Here is a 23,390-nt window from a genome sequence, read left to right on the forward strand (position 1 = left end):
TCTTTCTTGAAACGTCCCAATATTCAACTTTTCCATGAAACCTTTGGCAAACTCCCCTAGTCTCTAGTCTCTATACCATACTGTAACTAAGCCTAATACATTTATATGAAACAAACACATATTGTTTCTCAGTTTATTCCTTCACGCACTTTCATCCCTTTCTTCTGTTGTTTCCCTTTTGTCTCTATTTGAGACTGTGAGACCCTCAGAAATCTGACTTCTCATTCTTTTCTGAGCACCATGCACACAGAGGACTCTATAGCCCTATATAGATGTTTGTCCGAGGAAACTAGCACAGTACGCGCAGGGAGAGACTATTTTAAATGTTTTTAAAAACATTTAAATTTTATTTCATCATTTCATCTATAAATATTCACAGTATCCTATCATATCTCGTATTTTAAATCTAATTTTTAAACGTAGTTTTAAATTAAATAAAGATGGATTTGAATAAAATTCAAAGGGAAGTATATAATGCCAACAAAGAACTCATATTGACTTTGATGGATGTTCTGTCAAGGACTGGCACTGACTTAAACACATGCATTCATGAATATATAGTTTTAAATTCATGAATACAGATGGGGAATCACTACTTCATGAATAGCAATTACAACTCAACAGATGACTAAACTGGTGAATCACTGGTGCCAGATGCATTGTTGAATTCCCCACACACATTTGGGCATTTTGAAAAGGGCTTTAAAGTTTGATTACCATTACCAATCATAAAGTTAAGTTTGAATCTTAGAGGTATAAGTCCAACAAAAAAGGAGAGGGTTAGACAAAAGACCTTTTACAGTGCCTTTCAGGTCTCAAAAACTGTGATTGGGGCTATAGGTTATATTATTGGCATTTTAAAAACTTTGAAAACCAGTGCAAAGTCAAATTAACCTTTGTAGTACAGCAATTATGGAAAAGGATATTGTAGAAAAATCAGCCAATTACATATACTTGGAAAGAAAATGTTGACATTTACATTTATCACAACATGAAAAGTAAAAGCCAAGACCTTTATCTTAATAACCCTCTGACTGGGGTGCACATAAAAATTATCTTGAAAAACCTGGCCATCGTGTTAGTTTTGTTTATTAAACCATTACACATTCTGGATAGTATGGTAGCATTTCTTACATGCTACTGCCCTTATAGCGTAAGCCCATCATATTAGAAATTAATGTTGAAATGTGTGGTTTCCTGTTGAGACCCCTAGAAGATAAGAAAGGATGGGGCATGCCTCTTCATGCTGTTCTCCCCTGGGCCTCTGAGGAGAAAAAGAGATGCTTCTTTTCACCCATTCTGGTTTGATTTTTTTCTTCAGACCACATATCTCTGAAGATGACAAGGCCTTGATCATCAATCTCTGCCTTTGGAACACACCAGATTCCTGTGTGAGACTCAATTGTTGAAAGACTAACCATAACAAGATGCAGTATTCTTCCCTCCATAGTTGGACTTCCCTTGTCAGGGACCATACAAGTTCCCGATCACAGGTGCTCTTACCCCTGGACTTAGGGGCTGAAGTCCAGGGCCTCCACAGCCCCTAGGGGCCCCCAAATCCTCTTTAGACTGTTCTGGGTGGTGTGGTTGCCCAGCGGAGCATGATGATACTTAATTTACAGAGGGGGGGGCCCTCCAAAGTCCTTTAGGACCAGGCTTCAAGATAACCTAGGTGCACCTCCGTTCCTGATGCCCCTCACATAAATATATATTCAGAGGCTATTCACATGCATGTGCAAAACTGGGCTAAGGGAGCCCAGCCTGGTTTTGCACACGTTTGAACTGCCAGGATCGGGCCCAATCCCAGTGGCAAACCCACTTGTGACTCCACCCTTTAAAACACGGTTAAGAGATTCCTTATCCCCGTTTTTGTGGTTGTGCCCACAGTTGACCACTTTTCCTGTGCTGAGTGCACTCCTCACGCACCCATGATTCCCCACTCACGCAGGCAGCAGAGGTGGGTCGGTGGCTTGGGATGTGTCATCCAGGTTCCCAGAAATACTATAATGCCCCACGCAAGTGTGCAGTGCATCATGAGGATTCCCCCCTCCCCTATCCATGCTCCCTACTGTCTGGCAGCTACGGCTGCAAGCGCAGCTGCCAGACCCACGACTGCAGCTGACACATGACCACAAAAATGAGGTTAAGGGAGTGCTTCCTCCTTTAATCTCATTATAAAAGGTGGCTCTACAAGCAGGTTTGCCACCAGGATTAGGCCCGATCCTGGCAGTTCACATATGCATGCACAACTGGACTGGGCTCCCTTAGCCCAGCTTTGCACGTGTGTGTGAATAGCCTCGTAGTGTGGGTACTGTATCCCTTATCTACCTCTAACCAGAAAGCCAATGAAGGTAAGGGGAAAGTGCTACTTTACTTGGGCAAGCAACCAGACTTGTTTGATGTAGACACAGAAAGTTATCTTAAAAAAAGAAGTATAATGCGTCTTCCCTAGATTTCAGCAAGCACGGGGGACTTGTTTCTCCTTTAAATCATTGTGGGGTATATATTCTTCATGATGATAAGGGCCACTCAACTGAGGAAATTTACAAAGTAGAGAACAATAAGTCACCAATTACCTGAAAGCTATGTAATAGCAGTGAACAAATTTTAGTAATATGAGGAGTCCCCATGAGACAGATAAACAGACAGACAGACAGACACACAGAGAGTGTTCTCTGCTTTGTAGATTTACCTTGAGATTTGTCTGCTTTGAGTTTTTCCACCTGATATATATTGCTACTTACTCTGATGGAGAACTTGAAAACAATGTTTAGAACTATGTGTTTATGGTCTCTATTCAACATTGTATATTATTGCATAACTGTCTACAATAGGGTCCTTATTTTGGTTTTTATTTAACATTGTATTATGATGGTTTCTATCTGTGGCTCTTACTTTATGGCCTCTACTTAATATTGTATCACTCATTATATGACTATCTACAATATGGTTCCTGTTTTGGTCTCTATTTAATATTGTATTATTCAGTATATGGTTTCAGATTCTGACATTGTTATGAATATATCTTTGATCTTCTTCATACATTATTACTCTGACTGCTTATACTGAGTCAGACCATTGGTCCATCTAGATCCGAATGTCTACACTGACTGGCAGCGAACAAAATCAGGTTGCAGTGACTAAATTTCTTTTTAGGGACATGCAGAATGTTTCGTCCATGAAACATTTTGACTCATAACAGGCTGTTTTGAGCTCAAAACAAAACACTTTCTAAATAAAGGGCCTGTTTCAAGCTCAGGAATCAGGACAGAACAACCCCATTTCAATCAAAACATTTCAACGTTTCAAGCACCATTTTGGAGGCCCTTTTTTCTTGCTGATTGGTCTTCTGGCACTGGCTTCCAATGGTTTGCAATCTCCTTGCTTGTTGGTTGGCTTGAGATCATAGAAATCAGATGTTGTCAATGAGCAGCTGTGCCCCCATTGGCTGCGGGGAGGAGGGAGAACACAAAAGGAAGGAATTTCAAAATGTATTCAAAGGGAATGGGAGGCAGAGCGAGCCATTATGGCTCTCTTGAAGAGGATAAATCAGGAGAGGAGGAAAATAGGTTTGATTTTGTGGTTTTCCTTTCTCAGCACTGAGTAGAATATGCTGTGCTATTGCTGCTATAACTATCTAGTTTTGCTAGATCTCAAATTGACAAAGGCAGAACTTGGGTGCCTTCCTTCCTTGAGTTGTGGTTTGTTTTGTTTGTGAGATAGTGTTGTGAAATGGACAGTGGCAGCCCTCTCTGTGTGAAATATTTCTTGGTGATTGCTGTGATGAGCTTCCTCTCTGGCCTCAGGTGTGGAGCCAGCTGAATAACAGCCTGGGTCTAGTCCCGCATAGCGACCCCTCAAGCGACATCCCATGCGCGTGATGTCACATTTCTCTTCCTCCAGTGAAGGAGAGAAAGGGAAATAGGTGCTGCCTGAAATGACAGGGAGAGAGCTCACTCAGGCTCTCTGGAGCTCAAGGCCATGCCCCTGTGCATGTGACATAACGTGCAAAGGGGCTATGGCCTGGGCTTGGGATAGCCCAAGTGAGCTCTCCCGCTATCATTTCAGGCAACATTTGCTGCCTGACAGTATCTCTTTCCCTTTCTCTCACTCACTGGAGGGAGAGAAAGGGAAATAAAGGCTTTCAGGCAGCAAACGGTGTCTGAAAAGGATAGGGGAGAACTCACTCAAGGCTCTCCAGAGCCTGGGTATGGGGAGTTTGCTTGGAGCTCTTCCGGAGCCTGAGCCACACACACCCTGTGGACCTTGGCAGCCCTTTGCATTCTTTTAACCTGTTTGCACGATGGTGGTTCCACCCCTATTTGGCCTTGATAGTAACTTGTGCTTCACTCACTGCTCTGGTCTGTTCTGCAATCTGCATTGCAAGGTGTACTCAGTCAAAATGTGACTGAAGTTGCTCTAGTTGAGCATATGGCTATGCTTGCTGCTAAGTAAGGATGCTGCCATGGCAGCTGTTGCAATGCTAGGAAGTAACGTGGGAGTCATAATTGTGTGTGAGAGATCAACTTGTGCCAATAATGTTACTGCAGCACAGACAATGTGGCTGAGTCAGTGGATTCTGGGTCAGCGATGTTGGTTGGGTTTTTTCTGCCAATTTTACTGTGTTTGAAATGTGTATTCTGTGTTGGGAGGGACAGGTTCTCTTTCACTATGTGCTTCTGCAGTGTTTTTCAAGTCATTAAAAAAACGTGCACTCTATGAGTGCAGTTTGTTCCGGCTATTGGGGGTAATAGGGAGACTCAAAAAACCCAAATTTTCCCTATGGGGAACTCCTAGGGACACCCAAGTGGGTTGTGTGGTAGGGCGTGATGGGTGCTACCTACACCCCAATCCACAAAAGAAATGGGCGAGTTTGAAACAAAATGCAAAATCCATTTCATGCACACCCCTATCATTTAGCATGGGCTCATGGCCATGACCAACAATAATTCAAATCTTACAGCCTGGAAACCAATCAACTTGTTTTTTTTAAATATCCCAGTGCTAGCTTGCAATTAATGGGCAACATTTAGACTAACAGTCTGGATATTATGCTTAGACTTAAGACTGCCTGTTTGGAATATAGGCAATTTCATCCCTTCAAGCTAAATAATAACAACAGTTCAACCACTTCTAATCAAATAAAAAACAAACTTTATTTACAAGAAAAATCTGTACACTGTGCGTACATAAAAATATATAAAACCAAAATAGAAAATACAAAAGTGTTAAAATGTATACAAACACTGTTTAAAAATGTGACTCCTGGAAAATCTCAAACTTTCATTTCTTGAAGAGTGCACATTCACTTAAAAAATCATCATATAAAATAATTCTCAAGGCTATTAAAAAGTACACAGTCTTCTACTTGAATAGCTCAGCAACTACAGCTTTAGAGAATGAGATGGCATGTATGAATAAGGCATGTGCACAGATGATCATTCAAGAATGAAGATTCAACTCATATCATCAAGTAAAAGAAAAAGTCAGTGATATCAAAAATTCATTTTAATTAAATAAGCCTACAGTAGACATGGGTGACTTAAAATCTAAACAGTTAAACCAGGTGTCCTCTTTGCACAGAAGGTGGCAGTATTGTGGAAATGTTATGTCCTCTATGAGGACTTTTTAAAATGTTGCTGAAGTTTGCAAATGATAAGAAAGAACTGTACATTCCTTGTTTTCAAAGAAAAATGCATTTGATTTGAGATTGAATTTTTTCATGTTAAATGGCTGACGCTTTGCAATCCAAGAGAAAAATAATAGGAATTTCCATTCATACTAATCTCGTTGGTGCCCAGTTTAAGCACCAGCTAAACTATGTTGATTTCTGACAGATCCTTTCTGGTAGTTCTTTCCATAACAAATTTGTACCATTAATGAATTAGTTTGCCTTTTGAAAGGCTCTCTGTATGTGTGTGTTTGAGTTGGTTAAACAACTACAGACTGCAGGCAACTCACATCAGGGAGCACCTGAATTAGCAGTCAAAGTTCAACTTGTGTCTAACAGGAATAGCCTAGTTGAAAGTCTGTCTAGGAAATTCTACTCAAGTGCTAAGAATTATCCAGAATGCAAATAATGGCTGACATCCAGAGCAATGAAACACTTGCAGAAAGACTGAGCTAGTGCAAAACTGTTGTGTTAGCTAGTAGTGCTAAGTCTGGAGGCTATGTTCCAGATTAGTGCTGTACTACCCGCAAGCATGCTTGCACAACAGTTGTGCAATTGTGGCACACCTCATTATATCAATGGGAACTTTTGCCCAAGAGTGCTATAGTCCAATAGCACTCTTAACGCAATCCTCATTTTTACTGCAACTGAACTAACTTTATACATTACTGCACATTTCCTTGTTCGGCTAGCAGTTTGTTGCTCTGAATGTCAGCCAATATTTTCAATGTAGTGATCGAAGGAAAGAGCGATTTTTAACAAGTGTGGAACACCAGCAGCTTTCCTGCAAGGAGTTCAGATCTTTACTTGATGTGTGTAACATCCATGTGAATTTCCCCTGTGCCTTAAGACCAAATTGTAGGTGATGTTAAGTCTGTTGACAACAATTGCGAAGTCCCCCCACCCCAATTTATTTATTTATTGTTGGTAAAAAAACAAAACACCATGATCTGGCTTGGGACCATTGCACATGGAGAAGGGGTTTAACAGAAGAGAGGACAGTACATGACAGGCCACTTCTGAATTTTCCTTGAGCCCTACATAGGCAAGAAAGAGATGAAAAGCAAGCAAAGTCAGAGACTCTGGAGAAAGGAATGGGATTCCATTCCTTAGAGGGTTCAGTGTTAGCATGTCTGTTAGCAGATTAATTAAATGGTGGTTGTCTTTTGTCAATAAATCTAGACTCTCCTCTTATTCCAAATACTCTGATGAGATGCAGGTCTCTCTTGATGCAAACACATTTGTTCTTAGGGGCATAATTTCACTGGTCCACAAGCTGCACAGTGTTATGCTGGTGTTTCCAATCAACCTACACTGCTGTGGGCATCTAAGGAAGCACTGTATAAATTTAAAGCAACACACCCACACTTCAAGCATGTTACTTACCTTGGAAACTATATACGTAGTTTATACAAAGTGTAGGTGACTGATTTAAGTATGTGTGCACTTGCGCTCTAGTGCAAGACCCCAACAATTTTTAGATGCCTGCAGTAGTGCACCCTAAAACTGGAAGGTAGCTCCACTGAAGTTAACACAACTGATTTCCAGTTAAATGTGTTTAGGTGTATTCTCTAGAGTGTATACACTCAATCACTTATTAGTTAAACTGTACTGCAGTTTGGATTAATTATTTCTAAAACACCTTTTAAAAACTACCTTTTTTGTATTCACAGTCAAGATGATTAAAGTGAGGATAGGGTAGGGTTTTTTCATTCTTTCAGTTTAAGGCTGGTGTGTGATTCTAATTGGCATTAATGATCATAGCAACCATCACACAATAGTTGTTTGTGATTCATCTGGAGCAAAGGGTGCAACAGACTGCATATAGCCTTAAGTGCACTTCACACATTCAAACTGCTAGTATCAGCACCACACCAAGAGGCACCTGATATCATTGCCTCTTATATCACCTGGCTCTTAGTTTGCATTATTTGTTTGAGACGACTCCGCACCGCATATGTAATTGAATTGACATTAGATGTTTCCAACTTTCACATTACTGAGCTATCATGGCAACTGTCACAAGGTTAACTGTGTCAACAAAGGGCTGTGCATATTCTGTGCTTAATTAATTAACATTCTGGATTGCAAGGCAATTCAAATTCTGTAGAAAGAAAAGCTGAATTCTGTGACCTTCATTAGTAAATTAAACAAACTTGAATGGTTTACATAATTTAGTCAATGTTTACTACTTGCATAATTCATTCTGGTTCTGCACATCATAGGGAAGGGCAAACGAGTATTCAGGACACAGAAACCATGACCCAGACCTTCAAAATCTTATTCAGACAGCTCTCTGGCTGATAAGATTTCAGCAGATAGTGCACACACTTTGAAAATATCATTACAGCCATAAAGGCTAGAAACTTGTTGATTTAAAAATCAATGCTAAGGTTCTCAGGAAACTTGATTCTACACCTCATACTACCTTCTGCACTGTTCTTGTGCTTCCTCAAAATCACGGCATATACACAGACTTGTGTATCAACTTGCTTTAACACTAGCAACATAACAGTTATGAGGGTTGAAAAGAAAAACTGAGTCTAATGACCCTCTAAATATGCCTCTTACAGTGCAGTCCTATGCATGTTTACCCAGAAGTAAACCCCAATGTGTTTATTCCCAGAAAGTGTGGATCAGATACAAAATGATTTTTGTGTTCAGCAACCAAGATTGGTCGATAGTTTCAAGAAATTCCCTGTAACAAGCATAAGAACACCTTGATTTAACTATCTAAAGGCGTTATGTATAAAAATTGAGAGAGCACCACGTTAAAAAATTCACAGTGGAAAGCATTGACCATAACAAATAACAGCAGAAAATCAGCATTTTTACCCAAAATGTTGAGTGCAACTTTTCATCTGTACAACCATCAGTGCAGAGAAAGTGTGAGGCTTTCATTATGCCAACCAGCCAATCGAAACTCACCTCTCCCACCCAACCCATACTCTTTTAAAAATTATTATTATTACGTAGCTTGCTTTTTAACTAGCAAATAAAGCAAAGGCTTTAAGCAAGCTTAGTACTTTTAAAATGAGAATTCTCACTGACTTCAAGTAGGAGTAACAGACATATACGCAATATTTATAAATCTGATGTAGGATGAAAATGCATTATATACTGTAAGATGCCCTAAGAAAACATACAAAAAATCTATTTAACATTTTATATTCATTCACTGTCTTAAAATGAATGGTTTGAACTTTTGATAAGCTATCACTGATTCTGCTGTTTTCCTTTACTTGTGAGAGCAATTTTTAAACTTTAAAAAATTTAAGGAGTAAGAGAATGGTGGAAGAGTAGATTAGTGTAGGTAATATTCTGCTATTATTCCCTCCACTCTTCTCCTAAACACCCCCTCCCACCTCGCCCACGATCCAGATGCACTGGAATTCTTCAATTTTGCAAAACCAATACTGTTAGGGGAAGAACCAAGGATAATATTTTAAAGTTCATAGTCCAAAGTCCACTGATGTCAGCGGAATAAATAACAACAGCTTAAACGGAGGAAGTGTTTGTGTTGGCACACTTTTAAAACATGAGATGGGAAACCAGGCTTTGGAAGCTGTTTGTTAAAGGATGACTGGAGATCTGTGGCATCCACAAGTTTGTGCTAGTCTACCCTTTGGGAAAGAGCAACACTTCTAAGTTACTTTCCGATGTTATATGGACAGTGTATATTTAGTGAAGACTCCTGAAGGAGTGTCCAAGAGGTCTAATTCTTATATGCATCTTAATGAAAATGAAAATATGTAGGAAGTCTTTTGATATACTGTCATTTTCATTAAGGTGCATATAAGAACTGGAATCTTGGACATTCATAATGTGCTGCCATATAAAATAAAATGTCTATTCAAAAGCATTTATACTTCTGTGATTATTTTTAAGAACAGCGCAGAAGCATATACGTCAAGTGCAGGTAGGACTGAGCTGGGTGAAAATATTAAAGGGCAGCTTAGTGGGAGATGACCATTGCCCGTTTCTCTCCTAGGATATGCATGATTTTGCACACACAACAAAGTGAGAAGTTATTCAGTGTTCATGTTATTGGTCAGGAATTTGTTTCCAAAGAAGAGTTCTTATTTGTTGTGAGCTTTTTCCATTTGCCATATGCATGACACAAAGGCCAATCTCATTCCTGATCCAAATTAAATTATGGAATTCATGGCCACCATTTTGAATCTAAGAAGTAATCGTGGGATAACAACACGCTGAGAAAAATGCCTGCTTAGATGGCTTTAAAAATAGATTAGAAAAGTGCATGGTCTGTGGCTATTAGACACAGTTGCATCCAATGCCTAGGTGCTGGGGACAAACCACAGATAAAAATCATCAACTTTAATGCCCTGCTTATGAATTTCCTAGAGGCATTTAGTTGACCATGTGAGAGATGAAATGTTGGACTAGATGGACCATAGTTTGATCTTGCCAGGCAATTCTTACATTCTTATGATCTAGGAGAAGAATAAGGTTTCCATTTATAGATCTTCCTACTAGGTGCTTGAGGGAAGAGCAAGGGGAAATGCAGAAACAGCACTTGAACATTTTTGGATTGCTATTAGGACTTGCTGCTCTTCAGTGAGAAACCTCGAGCTGGTTAATACTTTTCTTACTGCTGCACCACCTCTTTGGTACAGAACTCAGCTTGCTGAATGTTCTCTTGTCTTACTACCTTTTAATGGCCTGTCTCCTTTTCCTCCTTCACATTTGCTTCCTCTTATCTTGACTGCACATAAATACTTCTAGTTCTTGTATAAGCAGGTTAGTTCTGTAGCCCTGGCTCCTGGTTTGTACAATCACCCTCCAATGCTGCCTCTTCCTTCCTGCTTGCCCTTTCATGACTGGTTCCTTCTCTCCACCTTACTTCTGGCTGTATGGACCACTGAGACTCACAATGCACCTGGAAGGGACACACAATGCCACAACTTCCTACTTTTCCTCCCAGGGCTTACAATGAAACCTTTCTGGAGACTAGTCCCCTTGCTTATTTCTCCTTACTAAACATTGCTGAAGGTTTAGTGAACTGATACAGAACCATACTTTTGGTAAAAGCTGCCAATATTGATAATATACACAATGAGAGATAAAAATCAAGGCTATCATGCAAATGATTTTTTAAAAGGAAACGTGGCTGACATCCTAACAAAGTGCTTGTGTAACAAGCAAAGTTGCACTAGTGCAAAAAATAGCACCAGTGTGCTATAAACTAGAGATTTGTGCAATTGCGCAAATGTCCCCTTCAACACAAAAGAGATGTGCTGCAGATGTGGACTGTTGCAGAAGCACAAGCATGTTTGCAGTAGTACAAAACTAGTCTGGAATGCAAGCTCCAGAATTAGTGCAAGTAGCTAGTGCAACAACTCTGCACTAATGCGACATGCTTCCACAAGCACGTTGTTAGGATGCCAGCTACTGAAGGGGCAACAAGCTTTAATTATGAGACTGGGAGAAGCTTGAGATATACACTACATTAACAGGTGTGAGCTTGAACTAGTCCAGTGAAGGTGCAGCACCTGTGCATTGCCTTGGGGGAAAACAATGTGTTTGCCATGGGACATAACACAGGGTATGGACTGGACAAAGATATCAGAGGCATACACAGGCCTCCCATTCCCTGTAGTGCCTGGTGCAACACCTGCATGCATGCACCAAGGTAGGAGAAAACAAAGCTCCATTAGATCCTATCATGAATCTTCTGGGCACTGTACCGATGATGACTGGGGAGAACACTTAGTGTGTAACCTAACACACAAGATTAATGGAAGAGATTGGTCTCTGATGTTTAAAGAGGTCAAGAAGAGAATTCTTTGTGCTGGAGTCAGTTCCAACAATAAACCTGGAAGCCAATGTGAGGGGGGAAAGTATTCACATGAGTAATCTATTTGAGCAGTGTAATATGTGAGCTGCAAACTCTGGTATGAGCACAGCTCTTCTTCCACGAAAAGAGAAACTGCAATGTGTAATTTGCTCTTTTCACAGAGAACCAAGAACTTGTGTTGTGAATTCATGACCTCCATGTTACACTGCACAAGCTAGAAGATCACTTATGTGAGTAGTTTATTTAGTGCAAGTTAGTCCTGTCTTATCTTTGGATTCAGACTTTCAAACCATGTTATTCACTTGAAGACTGCAATTACATATGATAGCCTAATCATTTGAAGCTTCCATTGTACAGTAGCTTGCCACAAGATATATATATTTTAAAATCCCCTAAGAGCAACAGCTGGTCCTTGGGAATTTTCCCCCCCATGTGGTAAAATGAATCTTTCCCGTACATAGCATCCTTTTATGTATCTGGCCAAATATGTGAACTTTTAATATACACATTAAAATAGACTAGCACAAACATTTTAAAATCAGGAAGCCACCAGAAGAGCTTAAATTAAATGGCCTTAAATTAAAAGAATATGGCTCATTATATTCAATACACACCTGGTACTGCTACGTATTTTTTCACTTGTGGGAAGAGAAATCCTGATACTGTGAGCAATTCTTCATGTTTTATTTCTATTTCATTTTAAGGACTGCTTCACTAGATTAGACTTCACTTTTAAAATTTCTAAAGGACTGCAATCTGGCACATGTGGTATAAATATTTGATGTTTTCTGACAGGTCCCACATATATATGCTCACTATAGGCTGTATCTTTGCATTCCTCAAAAGCTAAGCCTTAGGGGGAGAAACCCCATCTATCTGCAAAATAATAATAAATATTCAGACATCAGAAGGAAAACTTCATTCATGTCTGCTACTTAGTTACAGTTTATAGACTCAAGCTAGGTTGGTCTAGGATCGATTTTTCAAGTATTTTTGTTTTTATAGTATGACAGTAGCACCTTATTGCACATTGTTTTAGAAAGGTTCACTCTTATGTGTAGGGGAATCGATTTTGTCCAGGGCATTTCACTGACCTGAACCCTGGCAAAATCACTTTTCCTTTCCGGTATAAATCATCCTGAAAGCCTTTGTTCATCCTTTGTACCAACAGTTTCTCATAGAGCAGTGGATGGTAAGCTCCCAATGTACAAGCTGCATCGTAGTAGAGTTCATGGTAGTGGCAAAGATCTGTTTGTCGGACTGAAGGAATGTATTCATATACATGTACTTCACTGCACATTGACATCATGATGAGGATTCCTAAGAAAATGAAGTGTATATAGTAAGTAAATACTACAAGTCAAGAACACTACTACAAGTCAAGCTTTATTTCCTAAAAATCATTGGTCCCTGTAAACATGAGAGAAAAACATCCTTTTATAAATAGTTCGCGTGCAACATACAAAGAAACAAGGTTATTCACACAATCAAAAACTCTGTTCTACCCAGATTTGGGAGCTGTGTCTGCTTCCAGTTTTCAGTTGTATGGAAACAAGCTAGGAGGAAAACCTGGGTAGCTTTTCTTCCTACCTTGTTTCCACACAACTGTAAATTGGGATAAGACACCGTTCCCAAACTCCGGGAGAACACGGTAGGGATGTGCACAGAACCAGGCGGGGGTGGCCTAATGGCGGGGTGTGTGTCTCACTTTAAGGGTGGGGATGATGTACTTACCCGTCCCTCTGCTTTCCCCCAGCTGGCGCTCGATATTTTTCACATCCCACGGGGCAGCAGCATACTTCCCTGCCACCCTGTTTTTTTATTATTAATTATTATTATTAATTCGATTTCTATACCGCCCTTCCAAAAATGGCTCAGGGCAGTTTACACAGAGAGATAACAAACAAATAAGATGGCTCCCTGTCCCCAAAGGGCTCACATTCTGAAAAGAAACATAAGACACACACCAGCAACAGTCACTGGAAGTACTGTTAACAGTCTGTTAACAGTCACTGGAAGTACTGTTCCTTAGTTGGAAATGGCCGGAAGTAGCTGGTGTGCGTGCACGTGAAATACTGAACGCCGGTGGGCGGAAAGCTGAGGGAGGAATAAGTACACCCTCCCCTGCCCTTAAAGTGAGATCCCCCCTCACCTTCAAACTTTGAACCCCTCCCCGCCGTGTTCGAACCTGATCAGAGGACTGTAAAAGGGCCTCTGAACAGGTTCATGCACATCCATAAAGCACGATTTTTGATGGTGTGAATAACCTCATTAATCGTAGGTGACCACCAAAACAACACATCACATTTTAATAGACAAATCTAAGCCTAATTCTTTTGGCTGCTAGGGCAAAAATAGCAATCTGGTGAGTTAAATATTTATCCCCATCAGATTCCATAAAATGTTTACAAAACTTTAGAATACTGAAATATTTAATTACCTGTAAGATTATAATGCACACTTGATTTGTACTACACTGCTCTAGGTAGACAAAATAATGGACCAAAAAGTGGCAATTATTAATCATAGACCAGTGGTTATGGATTTCTCCTTATATTCCTCTTCTCTCATATCAGAGCGGGAAAAGAGTCACACTAGTGTGTGTCTTTTAAAATGCAGCACAACAGTTTTAAGAAGTGCTTCACTATTGCCGTATATCTACAAACACCATTGTTCTCCTTAAACAATTTATTGCCCAAGCCTAGTCATGAAGTAAATTTCAGTGATGTGCGTGGAACTTAATCCTAAGTATGTGTGCATATGATTTTTAAAAATGTTCCCTAAAGAGGTCTATATTTAAGTCATGGAACTAGCTGACATACACTCTACCCATCCGGTATAAGCTGGCTGTTTGGGCATGTGTGTGTGTGTGCGCGCACACACATTTTTGCATGTGACTCAAGGAAGAGGAGGGTGTGTGTGCAGCCTTCACTCAAGGCAGTCGTGGGAACTGGATTTAATGCTAGCTGTTTAAGCCAAGCTACCTACTTCCTGGCGCATTTCACTCACCATATAGCACCAATCTAGTTCTGTAGAAAGCTGCTTACTGTTGGCCAAAGAGGAACTTCTTTCTCTTTGGTGCTCTGTGTTGGTTGAGTGAATTGAGGTTTTTTTTGTTTAGGGGGCTCCACTGCAGGGTCAGGGCTCAGCATCATGGGGCAGCTGCCAAGGGCCCAGGATCCAGAAGAGCTCACTACTGATTCTTAATATCACCTCTGTGCCTGTAGGCTTGTGTGGTGGTAACAGAGTGACTTTCTTGAAGCCCAGTTAGATAGAAGGGGGTTCATGGAGGGCAGTTTGCCAAGAACCCCTGAAACCTGGAGCCAGACCTGTTCCATTGTGATGTAGGTTAGCTGCCTGGGACAGTTCTGTTACTTTGGCTAGGGATGTGCACTGGTTCAGCACTGCGAGGATGGGAGTGGTAAGTGGGATCTTTAAAAAAGAGAACTGGGACATGAAGAACTGGGACAAGAACTTCCTTGGGGCTCCTCCTCTGGGACAATAACAAAAGGTTATTAACCCAGAGAACTGTGGCTCTTTCAACACAAACTGGAATGTGTTGGCTGTGAGCAGCCTGTTCAGGAACTCTGAGCCAGATTGGGCTCACCAGGATGTGGAATGAAGTGAATGGGGGGCACATACCCCTGCTTCACCCACAGTAGAAGAGCATACAGAGTGGAGGGTGGAGTTCAGATTAATAGTTCAAGTTTGCCCTGCTGCAAGTTAGTTCATTAATTAAGTTGTGGCCTTTTATTTATCAAATAAACTTGTGTCTATATAATGTCCATAAGCAAGCTTAATGTTATTACACAGTTTAGAAACCATTTCTAAGGGAATTTATGATGTGATGTTCCCTTCTAAATTCAAATTACAAGTCACTTTTGTAGCACATGGATCTCCCTACAAAGGAATCTCATAAGCATACCTACAAACCAGCTGTGTGAGAGAAGCCTGAATTTAATCCTTTTGCTCTGAAGCTAACCTATATGTCATAAATGGCTTTAGAAAAACAAGAAAGAGGAAAAGTTAACATGAAATGTACTAATTCAGTCTGCAATGATAACAGGTTGTTTGATTCAGATTGCAATAATTCAGGTTGTATATCCTTGAATTCTTACAAGATGTATAAAGTTTTATGTATCACTTGGTTAAGAATTTGTATCTAAAAAACCACCATGAAACTTTTTCTGTTGTTGTTTACAGTTCTACAAGTGCTTTCTCATACTTTTCCACTGTCAGCCTTCTTCAGCTGCTGATGGAGAAACCATATGCCAGTCAAAGGTCACAGTCATCAAGCTAAACCAGAAAGCAGAAGGTGGAGTTGCATGTAATAGCCAAGGACTTCCACAGACAGATGAGAAAATGATCTTTCTTCTGAGTCGAGAGTCCAGTATGGAGCCAGCTTCAGAAATCACACCACAAATGTCCAAGGAAAATTCACTCTTGTGAATAAGCACAAGCTGTCTCCAATATATCACATGTTATTATCTATTTGTTTTATTTCCCCTTAAGGAATTTGCTGTGTGTTGAAGAGAAACAAAACAAAATGTGTTGCTGTTACTATTTTTAACTCTGTACAAATTATGTGATAGTAGCACTGGGGTGGGGGGGGGGTGGAATGAAAAAGACTGGTCTTCCAGATGTGCAAGGGGACAATTTAATGGAGGGCTGCTTGAAATTTACTGCCAGACTCCTTCCCCCCATCCCCCGTTCTACTGATGTTAGCCGGATATTAGCTCCCTAACTTAATTAAACCAGAATTTTATTGTAGACCTTTGTATCATAACAAACTGTTCAGAATAACTTTCAAGAGACATACTGAGCCTCAAGTATCCACTGTTTTTATAGGAGAGTTATAAATACTATCTGGTTCACACACCCTACTGTTTAGTCTGTAGATCAATAATACACATTTTAAGATACTGATTTAGTTCCTCAAAGCTCAAAATACAAAATTAGATCTCCCTCAAGTGTATACAGCAGGTGAATCTTTCCAGAGATGCAGTTCAATCACAAAATCTATGTTTAGGTTGTAATATAGTTATGTAAGGATGGGATTGTTTTCTTCCATAGACCAGTTAAACATAAAATTGCACAACATGTAACCCACCAAACTGGGTGCAGTGAAAAAAATGGGGCTACGACTAAATAAATTAAGACTAAACCAATGACAATGGGTACAGCAACCAGCCTCAGAACTGATAATGAAGACACTAAAGTGTTGAATAGCTTCTGCCTTTTAGGATCGACTGTCAACAGTAAAGGATAAAGCAGTCAAGAAATATGCTGCAGACCAGCACTTGGTAGGGTTGCAATTAAGGCCTTGGGAAGGATATTTAGATGCTGTGATGTGCCTATACCTACAAAGATTAGAATCGTTCGGACAGTGGTTTTCCCCGTGACACTATATTGATGCAAAAACTGGACTTTGCAGAAGCAAGACAGAAAAAGTATTGACGCTTTTGAACTTTGGTGCAGGAGAAGACTTTTGAGGATATCATGGACAGCCAGGAATACAAACAAATGGATCATGGAACAAATCAATCCAGAATTTTCACTCAAGGGACCAATGACCAGGCTCAAACTATCATACTTTGGACACATTATGTGAAAACCCAGTTCTCTTGAGAAGTCCATAATGCTGGGGAAAGTTGAAGTAAAGAGAAGAAGAGGACGTCCAGCAGCAAGGTAGATGGACTTGATTACAACAGCAATGAATGTACCACTGAGAGACCTTAAAGGCCAAGTTGAAGACAGATCATCCTGGAGAGAATCTATGTGGTTGCTAAGAGTTGACACCGATTTGACGGCACTTAATCAACCAATCAAAATCAATCATCTATATATTGCACCCTACCCTATTGTACCCTCCAATCACTCCAGGCAGTAAAAACAGTCTAATAGGCCACCATACATGAGTGGTGGGCTGCATTTGACTTGATCAGTCACAAGTTGTGGCTGCCATAGAGATTCCATCTGATATCAATTTTTAGAGCTGGAGCTGGTGTTTGGGAAAGCCAAATGGTAATTGCAATAAGATATAGATGTGGAGTCCTCTTATACAGAAGAGTTAATTTCCACAGGTTGTAAAGAGTGGGTTCAGATGGTAGCATCTTGGTGAAATACCAGGATGCAAGTGTGTGTGCACCTGGTGGGCATGATGTTTGAATCCACTAAGTCCAATTACTGAGATTCTTCATAAGACATTTTACTGACTTCCATAGTCACACGGAAACTGGACTTGGGCAGGTTCAGACGTCATGCCTGCTGGGTGTGATATCATGTCATAACATTTTACCAAGATTTTATGGGATTGCAGATGGCCGGTGGTCATCTGAACTTGCCCAAAGTATCATGTACTCCCACTCCTACTTCTCGCCTTGTTCAGGTGGCAGCAGCAGGATTTGCAGACTAATGTTTCCCTTAAAAGAAAGAGAGAATGAAAAAGAAAAAAGGACAAAGTTTTATAGGGTCACAGTATCTGGCAATAATGGCACTATTTTGAAGATCTGTTTTTTAATTGTTCATAAATTTCATTCATAAATTAAATTTTAATTTAATTGTTCATAAATTTCATAAATACTGTACATCTTTCCTAAAAATCAAAACTAAAGAACCAAGATTCACCTTTAATTTATTAATGACCCTGTCTTTAAATAGTGTGTACAAATTTCATATCTATTTCCCCTTTGAATAGTGATAGCTAAAGTCAGTGGCTAAGATCCACATTAATGTAGCCAAAGACAGTGGCTGACACGCCGAAAACTGTTCCACATGCACAACAGGGGGAAAGTGATTTTTCTAATTTCTCCTTCACTCTGCAGCCCACATTGCCTCCCAAAATATATATCCCTCAGAATGGTCGAATCATCAGTGACATAATCTCAAAGGACAGATTGGTGAAAATTGCCCTTTGTCCACTGTGTGTGCAAAATGTTTTTTGGTGTGTGAAACTTTAGTCTGGGTGTCAGCCAGTGGTCCAAAGTGTGCATTTGCTGACCTCAGCTTTTTGGGTGTTTCATATGAGCAAGAGTGCATTTTCACAAATGCACTTTTACAACCTTAAATGTGGACACCTGTCCAGACTATACCCTCTGGCATCCACAGTTCCAGCATATATTTAAAAGCAAAGTATTCTTAGATGATCTTTCTTTTAATTTAGGTTTTCTTAACCTCGAGTCCCCAGACGTTGTTGGAAAGCAACTCCCATCATCCCTGGCCATGACCTTTGTGGCTGGGGTGGCTGGGAATTGTAGTCCAACAATGTCTGGGGACCCAAGGTTTAAAAACCCTGCATTTAATTCCTTTCAGGGTGAAGTGAACAGCAGTAAATGTGTATTATGTTAAAAATACAGCAAATACGTATTGGTTAAACTGAAGGCTCTAGCCTTTTTGATGTGCTGCAATTCCAGATATAATTTGCTGTACTCAGATAGAAGGGGATGCTAGCTCCGACACCGATATACTCCATGACCTAGAGTCATGGATTCAGTGGCCATCTGAGGGTAGGGCTGAACTTGGGAAACATCCCTCATACAGTTTAGAATTCTGGATATCCATCCAATACATTTACTAATTAATTAATCAACCAATCACATTTTTATACCACCCAAAACGTGAGTTCTCTGGGTGGTATTAAAACTACATGTTTAAGACTTTAAGTTTTCATTCACATTTTGCAATCTCACCGGCATACACTATTTACTACTTTTTTTTGGTAAAGTAGACATTGCACCTAAGATGTGAGCAGTGTTGTCTGTGCTGACAATACTGATCACGGGGAAGAAGACACATAAGTGGTTTCCTGCTTTTCGTCATCCTGTCTAATAGGTGGTTTGCTTTAAGACCTGACAGTTCATATCACACTTTAGAAGATGGTGGCCACACAGCAGAAGAGCACCTTTCCCACAACTCAAGACTTTCATAGAAGACTTGCCAATGGCAGCCTGTTTTTCCATTGACGAAGCTGATCCAATTGGCTTCCCTAGATTAGTGTGGCTGTTTATACAAAAGGCTGTACAACAAAAACTCTCATGCACAGCAATGGACTGATCACATGCTACTTCACACATGGCTATGTTCCACCAAAGAGAAAGTCAGTTGTCAGCTGGATGTTATTGTCAACACAGGACTGTTACCAATGCAGTGCAATGTTTAGCTACAATTTCAATATCATGAAAGCACATTGTTGATTACTGCAGGCAGGAAATACATAATGTGATATCATGAGCCAAAAGTGTGTGTGTAAAAATATTACGAGGGGAGTGAGGAGAACCTGCAAAGGGTTGCATCTAGGCCCAATGTCTAGCTCAAGCTTTGACTGACTGAATGCCTAGAATCAGTTTCCTCACCTTTCAAAGAGATAGTGCATGCACATTTGTAGTGCAAGCATATTGTATATGTACCATCAAATGCTGGGTTTAAGGTTTTTCCCCCACATGTGGCCAAATTCTACTTGCACTCATAACCAGAGTGCCAGTCTGGAACTGGAAACAAACTTTTGCACAATAACTACTTTACTGGAGTGGGACAAAATTGTTTCCTGACTAATGTTTTTCATTTTCTGGCATGGATAAGGAAAAAAAAAAAAATCACAGCTTAAGGAATTAAATTTACCACCCTTTTGGTCACATGACTGAATTTAGGAATCTTTCATTGTAGTTTACTTAAAACCTACTTCATTGCCACAGATCAAACTCTAGGGATTTTGCAGTCTGTGCTGAAGATCTTTTAACATTATTAAATTAAATTAAATTCTTAGTTCCTTGCATGGATAGTTTATATAATTGTATTATGGATTCTACAACAAAGAATTGGATTTGTTTTTGGCAATTCTACTGCTCAAGTGCTTTTTCAGCTTCCAGCATGTATATTTTGTGCAATGTAATTATAATTAGCAAACTAATTAAAATGTCATTTTCAGAAATCTGGAAGTACACAGAACATAATTTAATTTACCTTATTGTACCAAGTGCTGTATATAAAAAAGGCAGGTGAAAGAAATAAAACATTTCAAATGGTGTCACCCCAGCTTCTAATCTAGCAAAAATGCAATTTTAAAATCTGTTTAAAATTATGAATAATTACTTGTTTTCCATAAGCAATTATCATATCATCATATCACAATTTCAGCAAAATTATAATTCTTTTAACAATAGCCATACCAACAAGAAGATCAGGTACCTGTTGCTTGTTTTTAATGTGCTATAACAAAATCTTATGTATAGGTTGTCTGGAATTTGATACTGAATATGTGCAGTGTTTCTCAAATCCCTGTAACACATTTACAGAAAAAAAACCTGTTTAGCCACTGACTTCCAATCCAGAAAGTTTAGTGTGCAGCAGAAGAGGGCACTATCAGGAGTACTGCTCATGTTATTTTGGGTTACAGATACAATGATCATCTACCCTGGCAACAGCCATTTGTACTGGTGGAAGATCCAATTCATATTAAAAAAAAAAAAACTTGTTTCCTTTTATCAATTAGTTTCTGCTTGCAATAAGAGAAATAGTTTCCACAGATTTAAAAAAATTATACATGAAGGATTATTCCCACATTTCAGCATCTTTCATCCAAAGAACAATGGCCATTTAAAAATAGAACTGGCTGAATGGTCTCATTCACATTATGCAATGTCTCGTCATTTTGTTTTCCTATGAATCTTGGAGATTCATCACCATTTTGAGACAGAAAGATATAACCATTAAAAACATAAAAACAACTTCAATAAAACAAGTCGCACTAAAAGCAGTTGCTGAAAATCCTAGACTACTTGGCTGGGAAATATCCTGCTGTGTGAAATAGACTGAGTGGAACACAGCATTGATAATAGTCAATTGATCCCTCTCTCTTCTTCAGTTTGAATTTGAGAAATAAAGCTTTGACCCCTCTGGGAACTGGGTAAGAACTCTGTGGGATCAGTGAGAATAAGGTCCTAATTTTCTGTATCCAGCATCCTGGAAAAAGAGGATGGAGGTATGGGAATAGTGTGAGTCTCTGGTGAGAGGTACTGAGCAACTTGGAGGACCATAAAAAGCTGTGGTGCGTCCTCTTTTTATTGTCCCCCCAGTTTTAGAAGTAATATCCTGAACCATAATCCATTCAGGCCCAGAATTTAAGGTGCAGGGAACATGCCCGAAGGATGGTCCTAGGGTCTCAGAGAGAGCAAATTTACCCTTTTAGTGTGGACTTCTTGTTAAAAGTCTGCAACATGCTGATGTGGGATACTGTTTGAACATGTATCCAAAATGGCATCAGCACTTTTGTTATAAATTATAACAGTTATACCATAATTATACAAGAACCAGATACCTTATTATAGAATTATAATTCTGGTATAACTGATGTAGCATGAAAGGCATTTATCACTTCATACCCAAAGTTGTCCCAGTCTGTGGACTTCTCTGTGATTCTCAATGTCCAGGTTAGAAAAATTATCAGTGTCCAGGTAAGAAAAGTTCTCCTCTGTGTTGCTTGTTCACCATGGTGACCCACAACCCTTACCCAACTATGAAAAGAGAACACACACAAAATGTAATCTTAGGCCTATGGCAACTTGCTAGTCAGGGAGTGTAACAAGGAGCCCTGCTCACTCAGAAGAGGCAGGGAAAGACTAGTTGAACTCCTAGATGTTCAAGAGGAAAAGGTCTCTAAAACACTTTGCCTCCTGAAGAGGTTCCCCTTTATACTTCAGGATATTATCCCTGCAAGAGAAACACAGCCATGCCAGAAGATATCAGAACTATAAATGAAACTATAAATGAAGTATACATTCATTTATATAAACTATAAATGTTTATAGTTCATATAAATATAAATGATATATTTATAGTTTATAAATGAAGTGTACATTTCATTTACTAAAAATGAAATGTATAGTAAACTATAAATGAAAATGTATATTTATTGCACCAGATCAATAATCTGGGTAAGCTTCAATAGTAATGGTAGTGGTCCCTTAGACAAAAGGCTGAGCTATAGAAAGTTTAAACAACTATAGAAAGTTTTTAAAAAATGATAAGACAATGTACCTCAGATACCTATGCATAGTTGTAGTATGAGAATGTATATGAAGCTGTTATTTGTTGATGATCAGTGATACAATTGTTCCTGTTAGAACAAAAGCTTAAAAGGAACTTAACTCTGTGAATACAGGGCACACCAAGGGTTTGTGTCAAAGTGCTATTTTATTTCAAGTGCTCAAAGAGAATGCTCAAATGCACAATTAGGAGGACATCTGTTGTATTAACAGAAAACCAGCATTGACTAAGGAATCCACTACCACTAAATGGCATTTTTTCATCACATAAGCCATAATTTAATTCTGGTGCAACTTCTGTGTGATTGGAAGTTAATATGACTGATGTCTTCCTCAGACTGATGTCATCCTTCCCCAAGACCTTCATTCTCCCTGACAGCAGAGGAGCTATCGGCCTTGGAGTGGGTTGCCTCTACCACGTCCCTGAAGATCTTGTCCGCATGCCTCTCTGTCTTTCTGAGCTTCTCCAGATCTGCCACCTTGGTCACGAGGGAAATAACTTGTTCCCTGAGAGCCAGGAGCTCCTTGCACTGAGCACACACTGCCCATGGAGACACTGGGAAGTGCCTCCTCCCCTGCTGACCTTTTATCTTCATAAATGGTTTTGTTGGCAGTTTACAGTATTTAGAGAGAGTTTATTAGAAGGATAGGTCTCAGCTGTATTGGTCAGTTATTTAACAGTCCAAATTGCCTTACTCAAGAATATGAGGGAGGAGTTTGTACTTACCTTCTCTTCTCCAGTGGGCTCCTTGTGATCACAGGGATTGTTCCAGGCTCCCCCACACACTTCCCTCTAAACTCTTGCAAAACTCCAAAACTGTTTGCTATCCCTGTTGGCTATGCTCTGGGGCCTTCACCTCTT

The 23,390-nt window shown here is 39.7% G+C and overlaps 2 protein-coding genes across 12 annotated transcripts in view; one reads left to right on the plus strand and one right to left on the minus strand.

Moving 5' to 3' along the window:
• Positions 1–16,007, plus strand: part of LOC128349603 (parapinopsin-like) — a 95,591-nt gene extending 79,584 nt beyond the window's left edge. The window contains exon 5 of the mRNA XM_053306203.1: positions 15,693–16,007. Coding sequence (XP_053162178.1) covers positions 15,693–15,938 — 246 coding nt within the window. The 3' untranslated portion in view covers positions 15,939–16,007. The remainder of the gene's footprint in view (positions 1–15,692) is intronic.
• ST6GAL2 (ST6 beta-galactoside alpha-2,6-sialyltransferase 2) overlaps positions 5,138–23,390 on the minus strand; it is a 146,306-nt gene continuing 128,053 nt past the window's right edge. For 9 of the 11 annotated variants that reach the window (XM_053306197.1, XM_053306198.1, XM_053306192.1 and 6 more), the window contains one exon: positions 5,138–12,809. In XM_053306197.1, coding sequence (XP_053162172.1) covers positions 12,541–12,809 — 269 coding nt within the window. In that variant the 3' untranslated portion in view covers positions 5,138–12,540. Of the gene's footprint in view, positions 12,810–16,351; positions 17,912–23,390 lie in introns of those variants that run through there. The other 2 variants (XR_008318870.1, XM_053306199.1) reach the window with 2 other exon arrangements.

Source organism: Hemicordylus capensis, chromosome 3 (genome assembly GCF_027244095.1).
Source record: "Hemicordylus capensis ecotype Gifberg chromosome 3, rHemCap1.1.pri, whole genome shotgun sequence".
Classification (NCBI taxonomy): domain Eukaryota; kingdom Metazoa; phylum Chordata; class Lepidosauria; order Squamata; family Cordylidae; genus Hemicordylus; species Hemicordylus capensis.